The sequence below is a fragment of the Aythya ferina genome (assembly GCF_964211825.1).
Source record: "Aythya ferina genome assembly, chromosome: 7".
In the NCBI taxonomy this organism is placed as follows: domain Eukaryota; kingdom Metazoa; phylum Chordata; class Aves; order Anseriformes; family Anatidae; genus Aythya; species Aythya ferina.
The window spans coordinates 34,480,938-34,506,959 of record NC_140302.1 but is presented as its reverse complement, the minus strand read 5'-3'; the positions used below and the strand labels follow the sequence as shown (position 1 = coordinate 34,506,959).

The 26,022-nt window shown below is 38.5% G+C and overlaps 1 protein-coding gene and 1 long non-coding RNA gene across 2 annotated transcripts in view; both read left to right on the top strand.

The window, feature by feature from the left end:
- Positions 1-704: 704 nt before the first annotated feature.
- TEX36 (testis expressed 36) lies at positions 705-7,690 on the top strand. The gene is made up of 4 exons (XM_084526001.1): positions 705-2,442; positions 3,232-3,363; positions 5,925-6,005; positions 7,333-7,690. Exons 1-4 carry the CDS (start codon positions 2,326-2,328, stop codon positions 7,579-7,581), a joined length of 579 nt encoding a protein of 192 aa, XP_084382127.1. The 5' UTR covers positions 705-2,325; the 3' UTR covers positions 7,582-7,690.
- A 7,997-nt stretch (positions 7,691-15,687) lies between these two features.
- The window catches only part of LOC311440179, a 49,244-nt gene continuing 38,909 nt past the window's right edge, over positions 15,688-26,022 (top strand). Inside the window, exon 1 of the long non-coding RNA XR_014695256.1 lies at positions 15,688-15,729. This is a non-coding gene — a long non-coding RNA (uncharacterized lncRNA). The remainder of the gene's footprint in view (positions 15,730-26,022) is intronic.

Below are 26,022 nucleotides of genomic sequence, written 5' to 3'. Positions count from 1 at the left end.
TCTTGGCAATCATGCCATAAATAACATCAATATGTTTTTGTATAAAAACATATGTATACAATTTATTGAATTTATAACATTTCTTTAAAGTACTATTTCAAAGCAGTTTCAGTCAAACCTTTATTGAATTGGACTTATGCCTACTGCCATTGCAGACAGGAAGAACACATAATTATTTATTCCTTAGTTTCTTTGGAGTCCGTTTATAGTGTCTAAGTTTCATCTTTAAATTTATATTTTTTACCTTTATTCATATCTTAGTGGAAATCAGCTGTAAATATGTAAGTATTGCAGTCCTTCAGGGGAAAAAAAAAAAATGGAAAAAAGGGGAAAAACTAAAGAGCTACCACTGGGTATTTAAAGCTAAAGTGCTGTTTGTTTGAGTTTGCAATAATGGGCCTCAAGTTATTGAATCTGAAAATAACTAGAACAGAATGAAAACAAACTGTAGGCTCAATCCCTGTCTTTCACATTCTTCATTATCCTTCTCTGGTTGTTCTGTCACTGACTTCTTTGGTCTTAAAAATAGCATGAGCTATCTGCATAGCCTTGTGATCTGATCCTGGCACACATCAGTACAGTTCATTACACTCAAGGCTGAGAAGACAATGCAATCACCTAAGACTTTCGACACATGTTGATCTTACAGTGTGTTTACAGTTTTTTTTTTTGTTTTTTTTTTTTTCCTTGACCTCAATTGCATTATCTGGAACAGCTTATTTTTCATACACCACGTTTACATTAGCATCAACTAGATTAGCACCACAGAAGTCATTTTATGTTGTAATTAAAAGTAACTTACAGCATGGCATCATTAATAATAACATTCAAATTATTGTTCGTATCTATTACCAAAACTTCAGCAGATACCTAGAGACAAAGTAGGTCATTTAAAAGAAAGCCTTGAGAAATGTCAGGATGGCAGCTAGCATTCCCAAATATCATTACCTGTGTCTGATAGTAAGATTGAAAATTTGACTTTGCTGAAGGAACTTTGTAATTTTCTCTAAAACAAATGTCTATGACTGTCTGAATCATTCATTCTTAAGTAATACAAGTACCATATTTTCTGTCATTTAATTTGCTGGCTATAGCATCCGAGTCCCACTGAAATTAACCTTGAATATCAAGGCTATGCTGGAAAACAGGCCAGTGCCACTTGCCATTCAAGTGTTACCTTCTTGACAGTCTGTCAAGGCCTGGGGGACAAAGTCTTGGTTTGTGCTTGATTTAGTCAGGAGGTTTGCTTTGGCTACTGCCCATGAACAGGCTTGTGTAGAGATAAGCAAGGGCTTTGTCTCTGCCCCAGTTTTTCTTCTCGTGGAAGAAGCCTTACATTTCAGTCCATTCTCTACTTCCATAAAAACATTACAAATTGTTATGTGTACAAAAAAAACATCTTCTACACCCATCTAAGGGTCAGTAACAGGAATGAACACACCAGGACTCCTGCAGCCAGCAGACAAGTGGCACAGTACAGATCACCCCAAAGCCACCCTTCCACGACATCCAAGCTCCTTTGCAGACTCGTCCCTGCCGTTTTCCCTGACCTACACCCAGAGCTCCTGAGCAGTGCTCAAGGGCCGGGTGTGCTGGCAATTACACCGTACAGGTGGTTGCAAGTTAGTCCTCAGACCTCAAGGCAAAAAAAAAAAAATCCCTCAGGTGCTGTCAGGTTTTTTAAACAAATATGTTTTGTGGATGATTAAGATGCATATGTGTGTAAAGCAATTTTGAAAAGTGCCTGAAATTGCATCTTAGAAGTAATGTACCTAGCGTCCTTGTTTTTTTTCTGCCCAAATCTTCAGCTACTACCATTCAGATTGTAAAGTGTCACTGAAGTGCTGGAAGAATTAACAAATCATTTTAAAACTGAACTCCATTTCTCTCACATTTGAAGACAGCATTCACTACTTGTGCTGCATTTTTTCCTACTGCAGCGAACCAGTACGAGCAGCGGTTTTGCTCATCTGTTGATCAGCTCTTCCTGAAATGCCAGCATCACTTGGCAACCCGGTCTCACAAAACACAAAGGCACAACACTAAAAATACGACTTTAATGAGCTTTGCCAACATCTGTTGGCTGGGGCTCCTGTACATAAACTACAAATCCTGCAAACTTTCCCCACGCCTGAAGGGTTTGTGGCATGGAGACATGACCCCTGCCCACTTTATGGTGGGGCCTCTCCCCAAAACCCTGCACGGGTCAGGGCTGGAGGGGACAGGGGGACGGGGGGGGCTCAGAAGACACCCTGCTTTCTCCCCACACTGTCACCATGGAGCTCTGGGGGTGCTTCTCCTCTGTGAGGGGAACAAGAGCCCGCCATGGCAACCGTGGTGTGCCAGGGGCTACCGGTCAGAGTGGCAAGGGCCAGCGGCACGCACGGAGCCATGCCCAAGGACAGGTGGCCCAGCCCCAGTGCAGAGCGCCCCGGTGCCTGGGTAAGGGGCATTGGGAGGGTTTTTCTTAAAAGACAAAGCTGCACAGGACTTTTTTTTTAAACCTTGAAGTGGATGAAAAGCGATGTGCTGAGGGTGACGACCCTCAGGGAGGAGAGCCCCCAGGCTGCCCTCCCGAATCACAGGTGTTTTTAGGGGAAGCGGTGCTCTGCACTCCCAGCGTTTATGAGGAAAAAGTGTCCTATATATTCACAAAAACTATACTAACGCAGTCTCAAACTGAGGTTTTTATTTTTTTTTTTTCCTTCAGTTTTCCAGCAATGCTTGAGGTCTTTTACATTTATCCCTAATTGATGGTCTCCTGGGAGATGCCAGCCGGCATTTCCTCCAGCTCCCGCCGTCAGCGGCCTCTCGGCAGCGATGGCGCAGCACTTTTTTCACTCCCTTAAGCCCTCGAGCCTAGAATTTCTGAGTCATTCCCCAAAAGTTTTGTGCTTTCAAGCCTCCTGTCATACAAGTGCAGGAGTAGCGTGGGGAAAAGAAGGAAAAAGAGACAAAGACGTTAAATGGTTTTATGAGGCAGAATATCATTATAAAAACAATTTCCGGAAAGTTCCTGCAAAAATAATGTTCTTGTCGATTTTACTGATCCATATCATAAGTTTTTGGTAGTGCTTGCACTGTGTGGGGGAGGCTCCCGATGCTTCTAAGGGCCACTAGGTGCTGCTCCAACACCAATAATACAAAAACAACTGGGAAAACACAATTTCGCCCACATTTCTGATCTGATTTTTTTCTTTTTAATTGATCGTAATGTTCACTATTTCCTAGTTTGCTCATGTTGGAGGATGCCAGAGTCAACCTGAGTCAACCACCAGCTCTGCCCTGAAGCAGGCCCAGGACGCGCAGGCGGCCCAGCACATGGAGGGCAGGCTGCCGCTCACATACAGGGCTCGGGAGCAGGTGAGTTACCAGCTCTGCAAAATTCAGCCCATTACAGACACTTTCTGCACGGTACCGCTTGATAAAGTTTAAGAATAGCACTTAGATTTGAGGTAGTTAGCAGGGCAGTTGCAGCTTTGTGCCTCAAGGAGTGAAATTGTCGGCAGTGCAAAGGGAGAGATGTATTTCACTGTTACTTGGCTACAGTTTGGGGTACTCACAGTCCTGCTGGTCTCCAGTGCCAGTTACTTTTGCCTTTTATTAGTTATTATAGCTGTCTGAGACACACTTATGTGCCAGGATATATTATGATCGATCTCAGTCCAAAATCTGTGTGTAATGTAGCCCTATAAAAGCATTTAATTGAAATTTGACAACCCATTTTGAATTGTCAGAAATTGTGAATATTCAAACGAAGAATTATTTTTGCTTATTAAAAGGTTAGAAATTTCCTATCTGAAACATCGTTGAGATTTCCTTCATTATGAGAATTGAGATAATTTTGGAAACAATCAGCAGCAATTTTAAATCCTATTTAAAATCTTACATTTTCATAAGCACATCTTTATGTCCTGTTTTTATCATCATGCTGAGTTTTGCTTTACACACCCACTTTGCACACAGAATATTTTCTCTTTTCATTTTCTGTAAGCATAGCAATTATACTGAGTTCATTTCACAAATTTTGCTATAATGAAGGGCAGAAATGGGCAAGCAAGGAATATTTAAAAGGGTAGCTTGTAGCTAGTGAAAAGGAGACAATTATAACTATACATGATGCTGATTTTCTATCTTTCTGAGGAGCATCTGGCCGTAAACACTGTTCGGAAAGAACCAGGTTAGATAGATGTTTATCAACACTAGTATGACTGTTTACCTGATGTTATGCCTTGTGTTGAGCAACCCTTCACTGTTGAAAAGCATTAGTGGAATTCCTCTCTCTCATTAATCAAGAATTAAAATGAGGTTAGTACTAAGAGTACAAACAAGCATCGAAGGCTAAAATTTGATGTCTTGTGAACAATCTGAGGAGGAAGATGACATATGTGACATTTTAAAAAGAATGCTGATGAGTGTTGGAAGCTCACTGCATGCGAAGCTGGATATTTCTAATCTCTTTGTATGAGGGAACTCGCTCACTGTGAGGTTAATTAATTATCTAAGAAATATAGTACTTTTTAAGCTTATATTATATCTCATTTATTACTTTGTGGTAGGCATGCAATTATTCTGTAAACGATTTTTGTAAACATTACTTAATATGGGGAATCCTTCCAAGAAATTATATTTAACATGTAGCATCTTGATTTTCAATTTTCCTGTAGCATATAGGCACTAGTAATAAACACTACTCCTAAAATGTTCAGATTGATGTGTAATTGCACTAGGAAATTTTAGTAAGTCTAATATTTTACTGTCTTTGAAGTTGTTTATTTTTAAGCACATCCAGAAGAATTTATCTGTTGAACTTACCAGGCTACAGTCTGCTTGAATCTATACGAGAGAACAAGTGAACGTGTGGTATCTCCCCTCAAATATAGAGAATCTGTCTAGTATATCATATAGGCTAAGATATGATCATGCAACTGGACTGCAATGCAATCAGGCAAATTCTGTATTTGATCAATCTTCTTCCTCGGGCAGGCCTTCAGTTATATTTAGAACTAATTCAGGTTTTATCTCATAAAATCCACTTATTCTTGAAACACATTTAAAAATATATATTTTACTATTTTACATTAGAATTTCCTCTTCTGTTTGGAGGTGAATATCATAGTTGGAAGATGAAAAATGTATTCCACATTGGTAAAATTAAAAAACACTAGAGCATTTACAGAGAAAATAAAAACCCCAACATTAAACAGGAAAATAATGTTTGGGGAAGAACAGAGGCCATCTAATAGCCCAGAAGAGCTTTCAGTGTTTATTTTTTTGCTATTTTAAAAATATGCTAATGATATATAATAAACAAACTTTAAAAAATAAATATGTTAAATTACCTTTTTTTTTACAGTTGTCCTTTTTTCTTCTAAAATTCTTGTTTCATTTTAGAGTCTGGATGAACATTATGTTAAAAAATGGAATTATAAATTAGTTATGTGATTAATACCTCCTCCGCTTCCCCTGCAACAAGCAGTGTACATGACATTCAGTACATAAATCATAGATTAATTCAGTTTTGAGGTCCCTTTTGTAGTTCATTTTAATTAGCTTTGGGCTTGCTAGTGAACAAAACAAGGCAATCCTGACATATATCTCGTATTTTGTTGCTTGTATGTAACATTTCTTATTTGAAAATTCATGCTTTTATATTAATCATGTATATGTTCAACAAGTCAAGGGAAAACAAATCCTCCTGATTATTTTGTAAAAAATAAAAGGAAAAGAAAAAAAAAAAAAAGAGTCCATTTTGTCCCAATAAAATTATGTGTAAATGAAGATTTAACATATGAAAGTGACTTCTGTGTTAGAATGGAGAGCTGTAATTTCAGCATCTGCCAGAATGTAAGAACTAAGACTAGTAGACTCCAAACAAAGTATGTGAAAATTCATATTTTTTTTCAAATATTTTTTTTTTTCAGAGAGCAGTGAAAAACAACTTCCCATTTTCTTCTCATGACAACAGACACTGCCTACAGAATGTGGGAGAATATTTTGATTTTGTAAGTACCCAGCACTCAGAAAAATCAGCAAGATTGTTATCTTTTCTCTCCCTTGCAAAAATTATCAATGCTTTAAATTGTGAGAAAAATGTAAATAGCAAAGAAAAAACACACTTTTTATTAGTATAGGGATGTGACTTCTCTGGGACTGGCACATGTATACAGCAGCACAGATGGTCATTGAGAATTCAAGAGGAACATAAAACTCTGTGATCTGGGTCTCTGACAGGCATTTTCTAGTGGTTCTGCTAGGTATGGCTTAACATGATTTTGTACCCAGTTACATGGTCTATTACTCAGCTAAAAGTGATTGCCTTTGGTTTTGGGGGAGTCATAGCCACTTCACAGCCCCACAATTCACAGTCCCACATGTTTGTTTCAGACTCATCTTCATCATAAGTTTAAGCAAAATCCATAGGACACCCACAATATATCTTCATACCTTATTTCCTTATTACCTTATTTCCTTTCCTATTACCTTATTACCTTACTTCCTTCATGCCTTATTTTCCGTTTCATCTCTCTTTAAACAAAAGACCGGTCTAAATGTGTTTCAATGTATGTTGCAGAAGCCACAATTTTGAGATTTTAAATTATTCTGGCTTTACTGTATGTGACACAGGTTCGTGTTTTTCAGCTTTTTACATCTTTCCAGGCAGTGAAAGAAACTGAGTAGTTTACAAGGTAATGAATAAAGGAGAAAGAAGCAAACTGTGATATTGAAAGCCTCCCTGACTTTGGGCTGTGTTAGACCTAGCTTTTGGGTTTTCATAATTCATTAATACCGAGTAACCTCCATTTCTGTGCACTTCATGCAGTGTCTCACAGTTTTAGAGATACTAATCAAACATAATTTCAAATAAATTTCCTGCAAGCTACAGACTGTGAAAATCAGGCTCCGTTTCTCTGTGGGGATAGTTTTGAAGACTCAGATTTCACAGTCTGTCTCAGTTTCTTTGCTGCAGTCCAAACATAAAATTATTAACCTAATTCTCTGGGTTACTCTGAAGATTAGCCAAGTATAGCTAAATATCTTCAAGTATATAGTATGCTAGAGAAATACAGAGTGTAAGTGGTTTATTAGCAGTAGTAATGGATGGAAAGTCAACATATTTCCTATTATATATGCAACCAGAAATGTTCGTACAGGCAAGTCTGGCAATATTATTTTTAACTTGCTAAAGATCAACCATGAGTTCTTGAAATCGCTGTGGTAACAGCTTTGTTAACTTCCTGGTGGGGTAGTGACTGTTACAAGCTTCATCTGTGAAGCTGTGATTGTAAGTCATATGTTTACATGAATTTTTCTTTCATTCTTTTTTTCTAGGGTATGGGCCGGAGAAAGGTAGAACCAGAGAGAAGGCAGCAGAACTCACAGAACTTCTTCCTGTGGGCTCACGAATCAGTTCCTAGCAGTGAGGATGGCTTAACCATTTATCAGACATCATTTGTGAAGGATCAGAATACTGAGAGCCCATTCTGTAGGCGATACCCAAAACACCACACCAAAGAATCTCACACTGACAAATCTGCTCCTGAGAATGAAAAAAACGTGCAACCAAACAAGTCATCATAATTATAAAAACACCTTTGTAGCGCTGCCTTACATAATCAGAGCCTTTTCTGGAGATCTGAACTAGTTGTCACTCAAATGAATGATGAAATAAATGTGTAAAGTGAATAAAGTGGTAGTGTAGCTGTGAGTTCTTTGAAGTCAGCAATCCTGTGTTACTCTGAAAACATGCGTTACTGTAAAAAAAAATAAAAAATGAAGAAAAGCATTATGAGGAAAAGCATGATTGTACATACTTTCAGAAATACCTGTATTAGGAGAACAGAGGTAGTGACTATACTTGTGTTATTTGATACTGGTTGATCCTCATCTTCACACAAAAGCTCCTTCAGCTTCAGAATCAATGGCACGGCTATACCTCAAGCAGCTGACAGCATCTGTGTTGACAGAAGTATATAATGGAACTGGATCCTTGAGGGTTCACCACAGCAGGGAGCCAAAACTGCATGTTCAGATAGGAGATAAACTTTACTGAAAGGTTTTATGGAGATGAAGGCATGTTGCTAGCCGTTAGGGAAACTAGATAACAAAGAAGCTGAGCATTAGATTGCTGCGCAAAATAACTGTGATGCTTTGTTGTAACACAGCAGTTGTGTAAGTAAACAATGAAAGGATGTGGCAGGCAATGTTTGTGTGCCTGTGTGGTAATTCTAGAAAATGGGATTGTATGTACATACGTGTCATTCATGGCAGGAAGGCAAAAAACAGCTCAAGCTGAAAGTGCAAGGCTGCATAAAAGTTAGTTTCAAGTAGACTGGCTCTGAACAGACCTGATGGTTTTATAGTTGCATGTCCCCGAGGAAGTGAATTCAGAACCAATCCTCCAAGCACACTGCTCCTAGGATACTTACTGACTTTAGTTATGGGAGGCATTACAGTCAGACCTCCAAATAATGTGTTTTCCTCTTCTGGATCATTTCCATTAATATCAATAAAATAAAAGACAAAACTATGTATCTTAAAACATACTATAAATAAGCTTGTTGCTATGCAAAATATTTTTTTTTCTTTGTTTACAAGATAAATGGAAAAAATAAACTCTAATCCCTTAGAATTTCTTGCGCTGTAACAGATGCCAGAAAATGAACTATGTTAAGAAATGATTTCTTCCTTTCAGTAAACAGATCCATCTTCTTGTATCGGCTTGCAACGGGTGATCTTTCTGTGTGCCATCAGCACAGATTATATTAGAACATTTCCCCAAACATGTAGCAATTTTATGAGCACATGCTGAAATAATAAACTTTTTATATATGAAGTCTCCCTTACTAAAGTTCTTGGAGTATACACACAATATGCAGAAATGCAAAACATCATAGAACAATGTAAAAACAGATAAAAAGCCAAGCAACATAGTGTGATTAAAAAGAATTATTTTTTTTCAGACTGTCTGCCTGACAAGTCTCAAGTCAGAATTTCCAGAGCTTTAGCCAACAATTTCATCTCCAAACCGATTCAAAACTAATGTGTGTGCCAATCACATGGTAAATGAAGTACCCCATGCTGTTTGGCATACTCAAGAGGGCAATCTTGGACCTCCATCAGAAGGAAGAAACACATTCTTGCTACATTGGTAATGTTTATCTATGGTCTAACATTACAACTGGATATAGTGAACTAAATTGCTGTAGTTTGTTATGCCTTAAAACACCAGTAGGAAATTCCAGATTTTTTTTTTCACTTTTTTTTTTTTTTTTTTCTTTTCTCAGATTTTGACTCAAATATAGATTTATTTTAGTAGTAACCGGATTCGTCTCGTTACATGTTCTCAGCATTATGATAGAGATTTTGGAGGAGAAACTGTAGAGCTCATGCAACCTCTGTACAAATTGAAATACACTGTGCTGGGCTGAACAAAACTGGTGATTCCCACATACCACATGCTCTGACTGTGTTTCTTTAGTAAATAACATGAGATGCAATACGCTGAATTTTGAACTGAATGATAAAAGCCCCAGACAAATTCCCCAGAAAGTCATATCCTTGTATAGTTTGGATAAAATCATTGATTTTATTTCATCCTTTCACAATAATGTCTCTGAGAAGAAGTCCCAATTGAGTTAAAATACATTTCGATATTTTTATTTTCCTTCTTCTTCTTGGGGGATGGGAGAAAGCGGAGGAGGTCTGGTAACTCCCATAAAGGTTTCCTAGTCAGTGCAGGAAAGCGCTGCCGGCTGGTAGTTAATTAGGATCAGATGGGTGGAGGTAGGCTCAGCACAATGAGCACACTATGGGTTAACTCAGCCAAATACTGCTCTGGAGAGGCAGAGGGTTTAGGGGGTATGCTCTACCTCATGCTCAGAGTGTTTTGCTTTTTTTTTTGCAAAGTTTCCTTGAACAGGATCTTCAACAACTTGTGCACAGCCAGAACCTCTGTACAGAAACAGACTTTGTCCTTTTGAACAAGCAGCAGTTGTAACACTCTGTTTTTTCTCCTGAGCCTACATCAATTTGGGGACTGTCTGTACAGCTTTCTTAAGCAGTCTCTTTCACTTTAGTTTAAAAGTTATTTCAGTATGTTAGCTAAATTCACAGAATTCAAGCAAAATTGATCAACGGAGTTTAAACCAAGGGAATAGACACAAGGCTATAAGTTCCTTTGGTTAAATGAGTTGATACTCCTCCACTGAACCTGGCAACTGGCTAAGATTGTTTAATTAATATGTTTTGAGCTGAAGAACAGCAGCTTTGTCACTTACCTTTCCATGCCCTCCGTCAAGAGAGCCCAATTCTCAAGTTGTATCAGGTCACCTGCATTGGAATATGGTTTTATGTTTGTATTTGGATGGTTATGTACACATTTAAAGTATTTTTTTTTCTTTTTTTCTACCCTATGCACTGATAACTAGATCTGATAAAATGTCTCAGTCCAAGCTGCGTTAACATGGAGCACGTAGCCTTCTGGTAAGGTAGATGTCAGCCTTCCTTCTGCAGTTGTTCCACTTATAAAATGCCATGACCTATGAAATACAGTCATTTTCACCCTGATAGGCAAACTGATGACACAGTGCGATAGCAGATGAGTTTGGTTTTCATACAATGGGGGGCAATATATAAATTTTTCCTTTTGTTTACTTGCTCTCTAAAGCAGCTTAAGGGAGGAGGATGCTTGATGCCCGAAATGCCTGCCCCGTGGGTTGGGTTGGGCAGGAGGTGGAGTGCTGCTGCTCTAGGGGCTGGTAATTCAGTGGGGATGCAGCAGCTTGACTTCCAAGTCATCTGCTGCTAATCGAATCACTGTGCTCATAATCAAATCCCTGCGTGTAGCTCAAATGTGGTTTCTTAGCGTGTGCTCTCAAGGTTAGTCAGAGTGAAGTAACTCGATATAAATGGTGCACTGAAGATGAGTATTTTTTCCCTCCCCAAGCTAGCAATTCTGTTGCAGATCTGTCTAAACCCACAACTGGTGCTGTTTTATTCACAGCGATGTATTTCAAGAAGTACAATCTTTTTAGTGTAGATAATATTAATCTTTATGAAATGTTCTTATACTGGGTAAGCTTTTCCCTAGCCAAGTGAAATACTAGAATAATTATAATAGTGCTATTGTTGAACCACAAGTATAGATCTCTGTCTAATAGAAAAGTGATTGTGCTGGATGACAAGAAATACTCCTGAAGCACATAGGAACTTTGGATTAGGCATCTCTATGTTTAAATCAGCTTTTAACTTCCCTCTGTCACTGCTGCATCATCTGATGACACAGATCACTAGGGGAAAAAACAGAGACTCATTCCACTCGGGGATGAGAAAGGACTATGTACAGATATATATATATCAAACATCTTGCTTTATGCATGCCTCCCTGACAAAGTATGAAAAGAATAAGCTGTTAAAACATTATCTCTGGAATATCAAATTAAAGGGAAGCCTATTCAGCAGGGAAGGAATCCTAACTGACCTTAATTTGGATGTATGGCAATAGTGGGTGTGAACGAACCATTAGAGCCCCCGATTTATGATTCAGTCAGGCAGCTGTGCAGCATTTATGAAAAGCACATTGTCAGGTTGCTGTCCTGTCAGATCCCGGTTTATTGTACTTCCATATAGTCACCTGAAAGTGAAGCATCTCAGGTCATCCTCTCTGAAATGTTGCATACAGAAAGGAACCAAGCTTGAAACAGGTAATTTTCAGACCAACAGAATCAAAGAAGACCCAGGGGACATGTGTGGTCCTACTTCCCACTCAGGCTGGACTGGTGGCAGCACGGGATCGGCTCAGTTGTGGCTTTCTCAACCTGATCCTGCCTTCAGTACCGAGGGGATAACAACATCTCTCAGCCTGCTAATGGGAGGTGCTTCTCAAAGCCTTCATCTCTCCTGAAGCCTGGAAATTGAAATCATCTTTGAAAAGCCTGTAAAACAGGTGGGGCGAAAAAAGTGAACTTGCATTTTCTTGTTCTCCTTCTTTCTATAGATAATGTGCAGCTAATTTTGTATGCACCAGAAGTGGAAACTGTAGACCTTTCCAAGATGATTCATTTAAACCCCTATTAATCTACCATTGGATGCAAGAGACACCATTAAGGCTCCCACAGGTACCTAAAATGCTGTTTCTGGAGAAATCCAATGTGCCTTAGTCTTGATAGCACCAAGCACAAACCTCTATAGGGAAAAGGTCCACAAATTAATGATTCTTCTGTCACCACTGTGCTTTAAATCAGGAGGAATGCTCAAACATTTCAAGTTCTTCAGAGGTTATGAAAAGAGCAGCAATTATCACGTCTTTGTGTAAAACCTTAATTATTGCAACACCCATTGGGAAGAGGTTATTCTATGTCCCTACGCTTGGAGGAAAAAGGCTGTGGGTTTTTACACGGTGGTGCAAGTTTTCTTGGCCTTCCTCTTACTGAAACCGTCTCACATGCATGTAATATTTAGATGTTCATCAGATCAGCAAGGGGATGCTCACATATGTACATGGACGAGCATGATGATCCAGCCTAAGGTTTAGGACACTCCCAGGAGAGGGGCTTGCCTGGATCCGGGTCCTTGTATGGATTTTAAATTTGAAATAAAGATGAAGTGAAGCAAGGACTGGCACTCAGGTCTGCCTCCTCGCAGGTGAGCGACCCAGAGAAAGCCTGTGCTTTCTTTCAAGCCCAATCAATATTTAACCATTTCATACAAAATGCAGCAGCTTTGGCAGAAGGGATATAGGATGGTCTCTTCTCCAGACTACCCCAAACAGTTCAGAAATGCAGAAGAATTTTAGGAATATTTTCTTTCACCTTGCTGCAGAACGTGTGGGAGTAGTCAAATGACAATCATAAAGCACTCCACTAATTGTAATGAGTTAATCCTTACGGTAGAGTAGCACCACGAAGTACTTAAGTAGCAGTACTCATTTTACAGATGACTTAATTGTGGCACGCTGCACTGGCTGATTACTTGAAGTCCCCAAGTCAGCAGCAAAGCCGTGGCTATAAAATGGAGCCAGGGCTCGACTGGTAGCCTCTTGCTGTAGGCAGGGCCTCTTTCCCTGTGCACAGATTTCCTGAAGAGCTTCATTAGAGACCTCGTGGTCTGTCTGTGTATTTTTTAAGAAATTAATGGCTGAGTATATGCTTTTATGATCTCTTTCAATATTCTATGGAATGAGACAAATCTCATCACTTGAAGGATGCTGTTTCCAAAATAGGAGTTTATTTTAAATGTAAATGAACACACAGTTTCCTTCTCTCATTCTGTCACCCCTCCCTCCCCAAATAAAAGTCATATTTAGGTTGTCCAGCGTATTCTAATGCCTACAAACAGCAGTGCCTACATGTGAACAGACCAATGGAAGTAGCACGTACAGTGTTCAGAAGTAAATTCTTGTGGGATCAGGGTCTATAATACTAACCAGACATTCAGGCCTCAAATGGCATTTTAGGCATGCATTAATGACCCTAAGCGACAGACCTTCTCATCTTATTGCTTAATTAATCAATGGCCCAGTGGCACATTGGCAGTACTCTTTTTCAAGCTGTGCCTCCCCTCAGATGATAATCAGATGGTATATGGCTGTATCTACTTATGGGAAAGTCAAAACCCAATAAATAAAGTTTAATTTCCTGATTCCCCTGGGATATAGTGATTCTTTTTAACAATGCTTCTTCAGTTGAGTTGAAATTAAAAAACAGCATGATCAACATATTGCATAATATTTCATGGATGGAGTTAAGTACCAGGTTCAAAGATTTGATTTTAAAAAAAAGAAAAGAAAAGAAAAAATAAGGCCAGAGCAGAGAGTTGATACAGAGAAGACTGTTGATAGAGAAGCAAAACATTTTCCATCAAAATGCTTAGTCCTGGCTTTGTTATTGATGTTAAACTCTACACTGGCAACTTTAAAGCATTACTGTAAAGGTCTTCTATGCACGTTGGAAATTAATTTTCATTCTAAATTAAGCATTGCTATCATTTGGAATAGAATTAACATTTAGTCTTAAAAATATTTTTATAATGTGCAATACAGTTAGGTACCATAGGAGGGCAGATGTGTTGAATGGCTTTATTTTGATATATCATTTTTACTTCAGTATGGAATCTACTGTAGTGAGTTGAATTACAGGATTTCTACCCGTCTCTGAGCTCTGAATCATCTCAGAGAAATGCAACGTTGTGATTCAGACGCAGAGTTAATGAAGTCGCATGTCTTCATGGACTTAAACATTCTTTTCCAGTCATTCATTTTTGATGCTTACGAAGTTCAAAGATTATTTAATCTATAGTTATTTTGTTTTGCCTTTGAGAGTTTATAATCTGACTGCAGTAACTTACTTTAATCAGAATGACAATATCCAGCAAATCAACAAAATTTGTTCTTTAATTTACTTACTTAGGTTTAATTCAACTTTTTATGATGATTTTAGCTCCGAGCTTTCAATATGTGTTAATTTATACTACAGCTTTCTTTATGCTTGAAGTTAAATTCAGTCTTAAATACAAACGAGCTTTGTCCTCTGAGTTAACTAATTCCATACGAAATCTGAAATTTGAAATTCCATTCAATCTATGTTTGCCTCGTCAAGAGAGGGGAAAAGTGAATGAAACATTTATTTATTTATAATATATATATATTATATTATATATATTATATGTATAAATAATATATATATTATAATTATATATATTATATTTATTTGTTTGTATTTATTTTATAAACTTATTTATTTTGGTTAGAGGAAGAAGTGTGTGTGTACTTTCATGGCATAGATAATCCCTCTTTGGATTGGATTGGATCCTGCTGCAGTGAGGGTTCCCCAGGTGCTGAGCTCATGCTGAGGTCCCCACCAACAGGCTGTTGGATCCCAAAGCACCGTCTTGGAAAGCTGGTGTGATCTCCCTGGTCTGTCTGGTTAGCCTTGGCATTCTCCACAGCCATTATAGAAAAGTCAGGTCCCTAAGTCACTACTGTTGTTAAACAGACTGTCCTACTCTCTTCTTGTACCGTGTGATGGGTGTAGAATGACGGCTGTCCATGGGTAATGCAGCTTCTGAAAAAACTTCTGAGTAAAACACCCACCATCTCGCACTCAAAGAGTAAGATGAACATTTTGTCTGTCTTCTATAATGAAGTCCCTGAAGTAGAAGCAGGCCTATTAAGCGGTGAAGACATTAAGAGGCACAGTTTCCAAGACAAATCCAGCCTTTCAGATGCAGGAATAACTGCCTGGCACCCTGACCTTTCTTGCTGCTCGGCTAACCCCATCTCTTCCCCTTGGGACTGGCCAAGTCTCCCTGCAAATACACCGTAACGCCTGCAGGTAGGATGCAGCCCAATTCATGGCAGCATCAAGCATCTCTAAAGGAAATATGCTTAGGTCGTGGGACAGAGACGTGGCACAGTGCTACTCCTTTGTCCACAACCCCACCAACACACAGGAGGTAAACCCCGCTGAGGTCCATTTCCCTCTGCTAACATTTTTTGGGAAGCCCATGCTTACAGTTGTTCCTTCTATTCCAGTGCTGCTTCAGACTATCGGCATCTCCCAAAACTACGTTTTGTGAATGTACATCAAGGGGAAAGATCCTCCTCACCTTCATTCTCCTCTGTTCTCTGGTTGCTGTTGTCTTATTATCTAGGTTCTGATCTTATTGCCAAAATAGAAACTAAAAGTCAGTATGCAAGCAGTTACACAGGCACAGATGCTGCTGAAATCTGTAAGTAAAATTCCTGGGTCAGAACACTGCCCAATTGATAATTTCACTTATCCTGATATGTAGGTGTCTCTCTTTTTAGATAAATTCCTAATAATCTCAGTCCAGTCTCCAGTGTGCTCTTAATGTTGGTATCTAATGTGAATAAAATCTGTCACAACTGTTGGTCTGCTTACTGCACTACGTATAGGAAGCCTGTCTTCAGATTTCCTTTGCACTGTAATAAAGAGTATTTAAAGCTTTGTATTTAAAGCTTTGTATTTAAAGCTTTTTTTTCTTTCTTTCTTTTTTTTTTAATATATATATATATAATGGAAACCTCTCTCCCATTTTTCTGAATGGCATTACTGTGTGCTAACATGTCAGCAAAGATGGAAAAACTATTATAGGTATTATAGGCAGCTATGTTTTGCTATTTCTTCCCTACTTCTCCCCACTCCCCTTTAACTCCCCCCAGTAGGATTTTTGCAATACGTTCTAGAAATACTCTATGCACTCTGACACAAAACAATATCTCCAGCAGTAATAATAAATTAGACGCTGTGGGAATTTAAGCTTGTTCTTTTGTCCAAGGTGATATAATGGAAGTCATTCATAATGAAGAAAAAAGTAATTGTTATGCAGCATTTTTGTATTAAGCATGCCTCCCCAAATTATCCTGAGTATAAAAGAGAATGTTTTTCGAGCTTTGTTACAACCATGGTTGAGCAAAATGCATGTGAATGTCCTCTTATTTGCATAGCTGGGATTTCTTAAAATACAAACCATTCATATGTTGTTAAGCTCCCTCAAGCCTTGCTACCTCACAAGGCATGTCGTAGTTTTGTCATTAATCAAAACAAAGCCAAAATCAATAAACATGCATAATCAAGACTCTCTGATTCCCATATGCAAATACACTACATATTGATGAAATGTTTCTGAATCTAAAATAGTTTTGCTCTTTTTTTCCTCTCAGGAGTCCCTGAGCCCTTTAATTTTAATATTTTATGCATTGCTATGCAAACAGTGTAAGAATGAGTTCATGTATCAGAGATAACAAGTTAAAAGATAAATGCTGGATGGATCTCCTAATACTTTTTGTTCACTTTGTTGACTTTAAAGGCGGTTTAGGCATCTGAAAGGTTGATAATTACTCGACCTTTCAAGGCTCAATCTGGCACTTGGCAAAAGCCATTGCTCTGCTGTGCGCCTTCTTGCTGGCACCAGAGCTCAGGCAGACAGTTTCACTTCATGAAAATCGGTTATTTATTATGTGCAGGGCAATGGAAATTTTAAATAATGAGGGGACAGAAGTGGTGTTCAGTCGGGACAGGTTTGTGTCCTTGGTGTGTGGCTGAGATTTTTCCAGCCCTGCCCAGGTGAGATGCAGACCTCCAGTGCTCAAACTGGTTGAGGCTCAGATCTTCTCTAACAGATCATGCACACAATTATTGCTCTATACCGAGTGCTGCCCTATGCAGTTTTGAATTCCTTATTGAACATATGTCTGTTGTGATACAAGGAACATTACTGTCTGAAGATGCATCCAAAAATGAATGCTTGACAGAAGACTCGCTAACTTCATAGGTTTTGGGGGTGTTGCCCCACTATAGCTAGGAACTTGTTTCAATGCATGGCTCAAATTAATGCTGCAAGTTTCTTTAATCTGAATCACAAACCTCGAATGAGTGAGCTGTAATGGGGTAAATCGTGTCAGCAACTCTGCTTACCTAGTTCTGAAGCTGCCCATATCCACAGCCAGTGCAAAGCACAGACCCAGGAAACAAGAGCACCAGTAATGAAAGGATAAAAATAAAACAAAATTCTGTGAAGACCAAAGCTAAAGGAAAAGAAGGACAAAAAAGATCAGTGGTAGAAAAGCCAGGCTGCAATTAAGTTGAAAAAGTTCCTTGTTTGCTAGTCAAATAATAAGCCGTGTCAGAGCTGTAGAATTTTCTATTCGAGCATAATTGCATCTCTTGTGTATCTGTGGGACTCTGCTAACCGCAGGCACGATCCTCTCGTGAGTCATCCCCTCTGAGCTGATTTATTAACAATGTGAAAAGTTTAAAGGTGTGAAGTTTATTTTATATCATAATAAAATAAATGTGGCAGCGATCATAGATTAGGAAGCGTGGTTTCAAACTGCGAGAGTCTTTTAGGCTTATTAATTTGCTGCGGATGGGTTGCACAATGGGTCCGTCTGTTTGCCAAGCCATGCTTATTTATATTTGCTCACGGCTTGTTTTCACAACTGGGGTGTACGATAATTCCCTATGCCTTTGATAGAAATGGGTGCTTATGTGAAACAAATAGGTAGATCCTACCTGTAGCTGCTCTCCTCATGGGTGGAAGCAGACCAGAGAAGGCAACGGGGTGTTATGGATAAGCCAGGTAAAGTCGAGGGGTGCAGGGAGCTCCTCAGGTCGGGTGCTTGCTGACTTCAGTTTGTTACGAGAATGGTTTAAGGGAAATTTTTGTGGGTATTATTAATTTTTTTTATCGATTCTTTAGTGACCTGATCCAAAACTTTTCCTTTTGTAATAGGATAGAGTTTGAATTGTTATGGCAATTGCCTGTGCTACAGAGCATATTTGGCAAAGGGAAGAATAAAGGTAACTGCAGCAATGGGATGATGACCAAGGGGATCAAATGCTTCAGGCCAGAACCCCTTCTGATGTCGAGAAGCTTGCTTTCTTCACTTAAATTGCTTTGCTGCTGCTGCACAGTGCTCGATATGGGTTTGCCTACCTGCCTGTGCTTTCACCTGCCAGGATCGCTGCATGCTACCAGCGCTCCAAATAGCACAGCAAGGCAGTCCTCAGCATCTGCCTTCCTACTCAATTTCCTGAGACAGAGAAAGGAGTGGGAGCTGTTGCTGTTTCTTTTGCCTTTTGCTTATACAGGCTGAGGTGGGACTTAACCCCTGACCTTTTCCTTCCTCATCTTGGTGACTGTAGTGCAGAGCTGCTGGTCCCCAAGACTTTTAGTGCCATGTCTGCTTCGTCCTGTGTTGCTCCTTACATTATGTGCATGAGATAAGCTGTGTAGTCCTCTACACCTTTGTTGTTTATTTTAATTGCAATTCGTTATTTTGATAGGTCCAAGGCTAATGAGGAATTGTTATGACCTGATGCACTTTGCACTTCTATGCTACATCTTTTTGCACTCAGTTATTTTCAAAAGTTAAAAATTCATCAGCCAAAACAGGAAAAACAAGCTACAAAGCCTATCTGGTTTTGGCAAGGATGGCAAAGGAAAATAAAACCAAAGCCATTTTTTTATTGCTTGTGGAAGGTATTCAAATAAATAAGAAATTAGACATAATGAGAGTTGCGATTCAAGTGATTCATATGTTTAAAGCTCTGGGGTTTCTTTGGCTCAAACTTTCTGAAAAAGGGTGGTGTATTTACCATTAATCACAAGCAGGGATCTTCAGTCTCCGGGACTGTCAGCCAAGCACCTCTTCTCATTGTTGAACTTGAAAAGGAAAGAATTCAAAAAAAAAATAAAAATAAAAATCCTAGTGATCCTGAGACAAAGCTGTAGGGTAACAGAAAACATGATCTTCTCATCCAGGTATGAGAGCTGTAAGCCTGAACATCAGTGTGTACTGCAGCTCAGAGGACTGATATTCAGGGGGTTATTAATCTCTAGCTACATGGAATGCCATTTATATTTAGACAAACACAGCGTTTTGTGTTTTGAAAATATTTTTCATGTGAGACTTCTGAAGTGCATTGTAGAGAATAAATGGACCTCTCCTCACCCTGGAGAGGTATAATTAACCACTTGGCAGGGATAGGATTGGAACCAAGGAATCCCCCTTGCCTTTATATCCTCACCCCACTCTAAGCATCTTTGTGACCTTTTTTGGAAAAGTTTTGCAAAAGTAATATCTTTTTTTTTTTTTTCTTTTTTTCACGTCCTCTGTTTTGTTGCGCAGTGTGGTCTGTTTTAAATAAGCTCTACAGTGCAGTCATTTAAGGAAATGAAGATATTTCATAGCACGCCTTGCATTTGCATTTGAATATAGGCCACCCTGCTGTTTGATTAAACTGGAGTTTAAGAAAACTATAAGAATCGAGGTTCATATGCAGTGCAGTACTTCACACTCAGATTGCAAAGGTTGTTGAAGGAAAAAAAAATGATAATATCCTTGGAAGTACATGACTAATGAGAATATATATAGCACTTCTGAGACAGCTCAAATATATAATTATTGTGAGGATTTCACAGACACATAAATATAATGATCTTCAGCTAAGTAAATTGCTACCTACCAATGAAATAAATATGGTCCCTTCAGAATTTGAAATAATTCAGTACTGTAGGTGGTGGGAAATGATTCACCTTAGCTGTTATCTCTGGAACAGTAATATAGAAATATATCTGCCAGTACTGTTACATTTACATTGTTCTTCATATCCTGTGGAGTTTGTCAGAAGATCTGTGGTCCCCGCTGATTTCCACCCCCTTATTTTGATAAGGCTCTGCACAGCATGGCTCAACAATGGGTTGGAGCAGCTAATATTGTTTACCACAGCAGGCATCTCAGCCATAATATTTTTCCAAGAAACACTGATGTGTTTAAAGGTCAGGTTGATACTGATTTGACTGCTTAACATGAATTCATTTTTCTAGGAGTAGAAGGGTGTACATGCCTTGGGATAAAGGTTAAACTGTTGTTTATGCTCTCGATAGGTGGAAAACACAAGGCTTTAATACACAAACCATAATAGCCTATTCCGGTCAGTCAGGGAAATGTGGTGCTTTACATTTAAATGGGAGCTTTGAACGCACAGGTGCTTTCTGACTATCTCTACAGAAGAAAACTTACTGAAAAGTTCAGTGCTTGCCTGGGAGATGACGACTTAGCAACCAGTTTCATTTCTTTGTGGGCACTGTGGTCCAGGCTACCTCTCAGCTGGATGAAGAGGGTTGTGCATCCCAAAGCTGACACGGAGTCCCTACAACATGAGCACAAATAAAGGGCAGAGATACGCACACACAGCCATGTAGGTGTCCATCTCATCGTTTCCATGTTCAGGTACTTGTTCTTATCAAAGTATGATTTCCTCCATCCTCTGAGAACTCTCCAGAAGAGATTTTATTCAAAGCCCAGTCCTGGTTTTGTGCGAAGTGAATTTTGCTTCAAAGAAACTGAGTTCTTTGCCAGATGTCTCTTTTCTTTCTAGTACCATACCCATCTCAGCCACCCCCGCCTTTACCCTCCCTCTCCTTTTCCCTTCTTGCATCCTCTCAAGGTGCGGGTCACCTCGCTGACCCATGCTGTCCATAGCTCTCCTTCCAGCTTTCTTGTCTTTTCTGTAATGAGAAAATCTTTGATGTTAGAAAGAGCCAACTGCAGCCATGTGGAAAACTAACATACTTCTCAAAGAAAACACCAGCACTTTCTGATCACAGCACTTATTTTATTAACCAGGCTTTTTGTTTTTGGTGTAGAGCTTTTGGGGCTTCTTAGGTGAGTAAGAGGGACAGAGTCACAGACGTTGTGCTGTTTTCCATGCAGTGCTCAGCACCTATTCACTGAGGCAATTGGATGCCGCTGCAGTAGACCAACACCATCTCTAAAAGATGTGCTTTAACAACTCAGGTTTGCTAATCAGCACTGATAAGCACACGATTTCTGCTTTCGACTTTGCCTTGTAAAAGGATTAGTTCATTTCACTGTTTGTTTTTCCTTTTATTGATTCATATGGGCTGCAAACTCTGCTTGAAAGCCTCAAAGTCCACCCAGAATCTTTCCTATTGAAGTATCTTATAAATGTTTTCTAGATCAGCTGTTCTTTTTAATTTCTCCAGATTCTGTGTCTGCAAAGGCTCTGGTCCTGGCAAGGCAACTCAGGTCACTTCTTTGATCCCGTGTTCAGCGGGAAGTTCTGACACCTTGACCATCTTGGCATTTGCTTTGAGAACAGATGGAGAAAGCAGTCTGTAATACGCCTGTTGGCCTAAAAGCAGAGAATCTAGTAGTGCTGTGAGTGGCTTGCTGGCCGACATCAATAGCACAGGATGTTGTACTTCATTAGCTTTGCTTTCACAAGAAAGACCCACTGTATTGTTTTGAAGAATGTGTTCAGTTGTTTTAGCAAACTTCAAAATCCCCCATGGCTATATAAATAGAACATTCAAGCAAAGTGGCTGCAATGGCAGAGATAAAAAACCTTGAAAAATGCTCTGTCTGCAGATCACGTTGAATCCTGAAGCTGTATCAGCTCAGAAAAACTTCTGGATTTCTTCCTTTTTTTCCTTCTTCTGAAGACAGATGTATCTGGAAACCCCACAGGAAGATTTCTGACTTAGCAAACAGAGCTTGACTGCATTTTGGTTTGGTATTTCAGCTCAGTGCTACAAGTACTTGTGTCAAAGATCTTGGCTTGAATCCTGGAATTATTTCAGATGCAACGGTGTGATAAAAACAACAACAAAAAAATCCTCTCCAGGATTTCCTGCCTGCCTCTTACTTCTGCCAGGTTGCTGTTACCAAAGAGAGAAAGTTGCAAATCTAACACTGTTCCTGCTTCTTACGGGAAGATAATTTCCATGGATGCTGTGTAAAGAAGCCTCTCTACTGTTTTAGAGAGGAACGCAAGGCGTGCGCCCACGCACACAAAAGGGTCATGTTAGGAAAAACAGCACAAGCTCGGCACTGAGTCCTTCCATTTTCTTCTCTCTGCAGCATGTTTTTCTTCTCCCAGCCCCGCTCCCCACACCAAGGCAAAGTCCCATGGCCCTTTTCCTGTCCTCAGAATTAATCATTCCTCTGCACTGAGAGCTTCTCACTGCTTTCCTAGAAAGCCATCTGACTTCCCGATAAGTGGGGCCTTATCACTTAAAAGTTGAGCAGTCGTGACAGCCACTGGTTAGATTAATTCCAGATATGTATTTCACAAGGGTAGAGCCAAGTTTCTTAAATTTTAATAAGTATTTAAAAATGCTGTCAAAACCAGATATTGTATCTAATATTTGCTGTTGTTGGTCTGCCTTCAAAGAATTCAAGTGAATGTTTACATGTGGTTATTATTTTTGAAGTGTTATCCTACAGCTTTTTCTGGAAATCAGAAGATTGGAAAATACAGGATAAATATCATTCCATGTTAAGGTTATTAACATACCTATTAACATAGGAATACGGGGGAGTTGGGAGGGGAGGGGGGAACCTTAGTCTGTTAGAGAGGTTCTAGATCTTCTTTTCCTGTTCAGTAGAGTAACAGATATTCACCACAAAGTGTTAGTTTAAAATATTAATTGAACAAAGTAGAGGATACAAACTGACTTTCTGTTTATTGGTAATTTTTCTAACATCCTTATTACCACAGCGAGTGCTTTTGAGTCATACCTTAAGCGAGATAGCTGACACCTGTCAGAGTTTTCTTATCTCTTCCTATGGACTTCACACTTTGAATTGGCACAGTCTTGGTTACACAGCCTTATTTATTTATTTATTTATTTATTTATTTATTTATTTATTTATTTATGTATTATTTTTACCTGAAATGTACTCACCAAGCAAATGAACCACATAGCGTGTACTGAAAGTAGACTGTGAAGTATATGGTGAATTTGGGGATCTGGAATTAATGATCAGAACAGTAAGCCAAGAGATGCCTTGAGTCCACATACCTCCCAGCTTTGCATCTGTTTCTAACCAGTGCATTATCATTGTGAGATAAGCTCTCTTTAATGGAAACTTAGCAAGCATAATGGGTAAGGAGGATATAGCAATACAATATAATGCCCAGTTATATAGGTTGAGACATAATATTGGTCAGCCACATTGAAACAGCGTCACAATGAACTAGAAAACCCCATGCTCTCTCAGTAATAGCACAGGACAAGTCTTTAACTGTGAGATGTTGCCAGGGCAAATTGAAGGCCTATTTAATAGTGAAAGCAAAACAAACATCTGAGATTAAAAGTAAGTGAAAAGAATGTGGTTCTTGTTAATAGAGTAAGGCAAGGGTTGCAGACACCTTTGTATTAAAAAAGGCAATTAATATTTATTTCATATCAAAGCAGAGTACTAATTAGGGCTGTGCTCTTCCCATCCCCCAGGGAAATAATCAGATGAGTGAATCTCATCTGGAAAGTTCACATATGGCAATGAGAAGCTCATCATGAAGATAAAACCAGGAAAGAACCTGGGCGACCTGATGAGATGTTCAGACTATCTCATAGACTTTGCTCTCTAATGGGGTTTAAAAGACCTAGTATTAGTGAATTTATTTTCCTGGATTTCTGGTGACACTTTCTAAAAGGCCATGATTATATATAGCTCAGTCACTTGTCAGTGTCCTTTCATTAACATGCCTAAAGAATCTTAATTGCTCAATCAGAATAGCAGATTTTTCCTCTACTGGTGAAGTTTAAGAGGTTATTCAAGCCAAATAGAGAAAATGGAAATCCTGTCCAAATGGACCCAATAGAAGGAACAAACTATTACAGGAAAAAGTCAAGGAGGCCTAGGAAGGAAATTGAAGAGCAAATAACTGAAGACAGAAAGATAAACAAGAATGATTTCAAATACACCAAAAGTAAGAGTAGCAGGGAGTAAGATACAAAGGCAGTGCTGGATACTGATGTCAAAAACATGTCAGAGCTGAAATAAACCACAAAAATGAAAAACAAGTAAGCCGAACTAGATGGACTTCAACATTTAAATGTTTGAACTGTTAAATAAAATATACAGAGTTTCCTACCTGCTGGTTATCTTGCTGTGTGATGAGAGTTCAATAAAAATTGTGCGTACCTTTAAGTGAAATACCCAAGTGATTAAGTAAGCCTATTTTTGTACATGGATAACACTTGAAATGATAAGTAGGAATGATAAAATATTTTTTGCTAACAAAAAATTGCTTTCCACTGCTTTTCACCTTCAGCTGCCCCCTCCATTTTTATTTTTATTTTTATTTTTATTTTTATTTTTATTTTTATTTTTATTTTTATTTTTATTTTTATTTTTATTTTTATTTTTATTTTTATTTTTATTTTTATTTTTATTTTTATTTTTATTTTTATTTTTATTTTTATTTTTTATTTTTTGACTAAGTCTTATCTGTATGTGTGCCAAGGCAGTTTGTATTCCATTGGAAAATTTCAACAATTGCCAGCCTTTCCAATAGCCCCATCAAGGTCCTCTCCTTGGAAAATTTAGTGTTGGGGTTTGGGATGAAAAATTCACATCTCAGCCTTAAAAAATTGTTGGGGAAAATTCCTGTTTCCAACCAGAAATAATCCTAACTGCACCAGAAAATGTTTGGGAATCTTATTTGGAAATCATTCTTTTCTAGTTTAGTAGAATTTTTCTTCTTATGGTTTATATATTTTCTTCCTACTTAAAACAATGCACTTAGACTTTAAAATGTCCATGATAAGCTGCTAGAACAACTAAATTATCAGGGAGAGAGCATTTTTTTTTTTTTCTTTCTCCCCAGTTCCACAACTACTTTCTAATCTGGAGAAAAAAAATATTCACAGCAACAGTCAACTTCTAAAGTGTCTATTAAAAAAAAAAAGTAAGAAAGTAAGAGGCAGAGGGAGATCCCAGAGATTCATATTACATCTCATTCAATCTCTTAACATTCAGGATAAGGTATGAATAGAAAACTTACAGATGAAACAAATTGCCCAATTCCTAAAGGCTGGAGAGTCTGATGAAACTTTGGGGAAAACAACGTATATCAGTGTTGAACATCGTAAAAGAAATTAAATTAGGTTGTGCATTAAAGCACATTTTAACCAACATTAGAACTAACCACACAGTTTTTAAACTCTCTGGAGAAAGACAGAGAAGTCCCTGCAGTAAGAATAACAGATAACCATTCAGAAGCATAACTCAGCAGATAAATATAAGGCTCTTTGAAGAAAAAAGTAAAAGTAAAGTTTTGCATAAAAGTAAAGCTGAACTGTTATAATACCTTCTTCTACGCACAGCATAACTGAATTGCTTTGCTAGCTTCTGGTCAACCTGTATCAGAAAAGATTTTGTGGAAATAGAAGATCTAACATACACTATTAAAGCTGTGGGAAAACTTCCCCAAAGAATTTCACTAGTACATAAACTCAAGTAAGCAAAAAGCTTTCAAAATAATTCAAATGAAACCTGTTAAATTTAGTAAAACAACCATGCAATTTTCGTGACATTTTCCTGTGTGGGTGTACACATATTTAAACTTCTTCAAATTGATTCTTTGATGTTTTGTGGATTTTATTATGTGCTTTGAGGTATTTGTGTAAGGAAAGGTGAATAGCTATAGGTTTTTTTCTTTTCTTTCTTTAAATGCCCCGTTT

What these genes read in the sequence shown, in the direction of transcription:
- TEX36 (XM_084526001.1), top strand. Translation starts at nt 2,326, where the DNA reads ATGGCAACCGTGGTGTGCCAGGGGCTACCGGTCAGAGTGGCAAGGGCC. An exon ending in CAGAGCGCCCCGGTGCCTGG is followed by an intron (nt 2,443 to 3,231) that starts GTAAGGGGCATT and finishes ACTATTTCCTAG; the next exon opens with TTTGCTCATGTTGGAGGATG. An exon ending in TGGGAGAATATTTTGATTTT is followed by an intron (nt 6,006 to 7,332) that starts GTAAGTACCCAG and finishes CTTTTTTTCTAG; the next exon opens with GGTATGGGCCGGAGAAAGGT.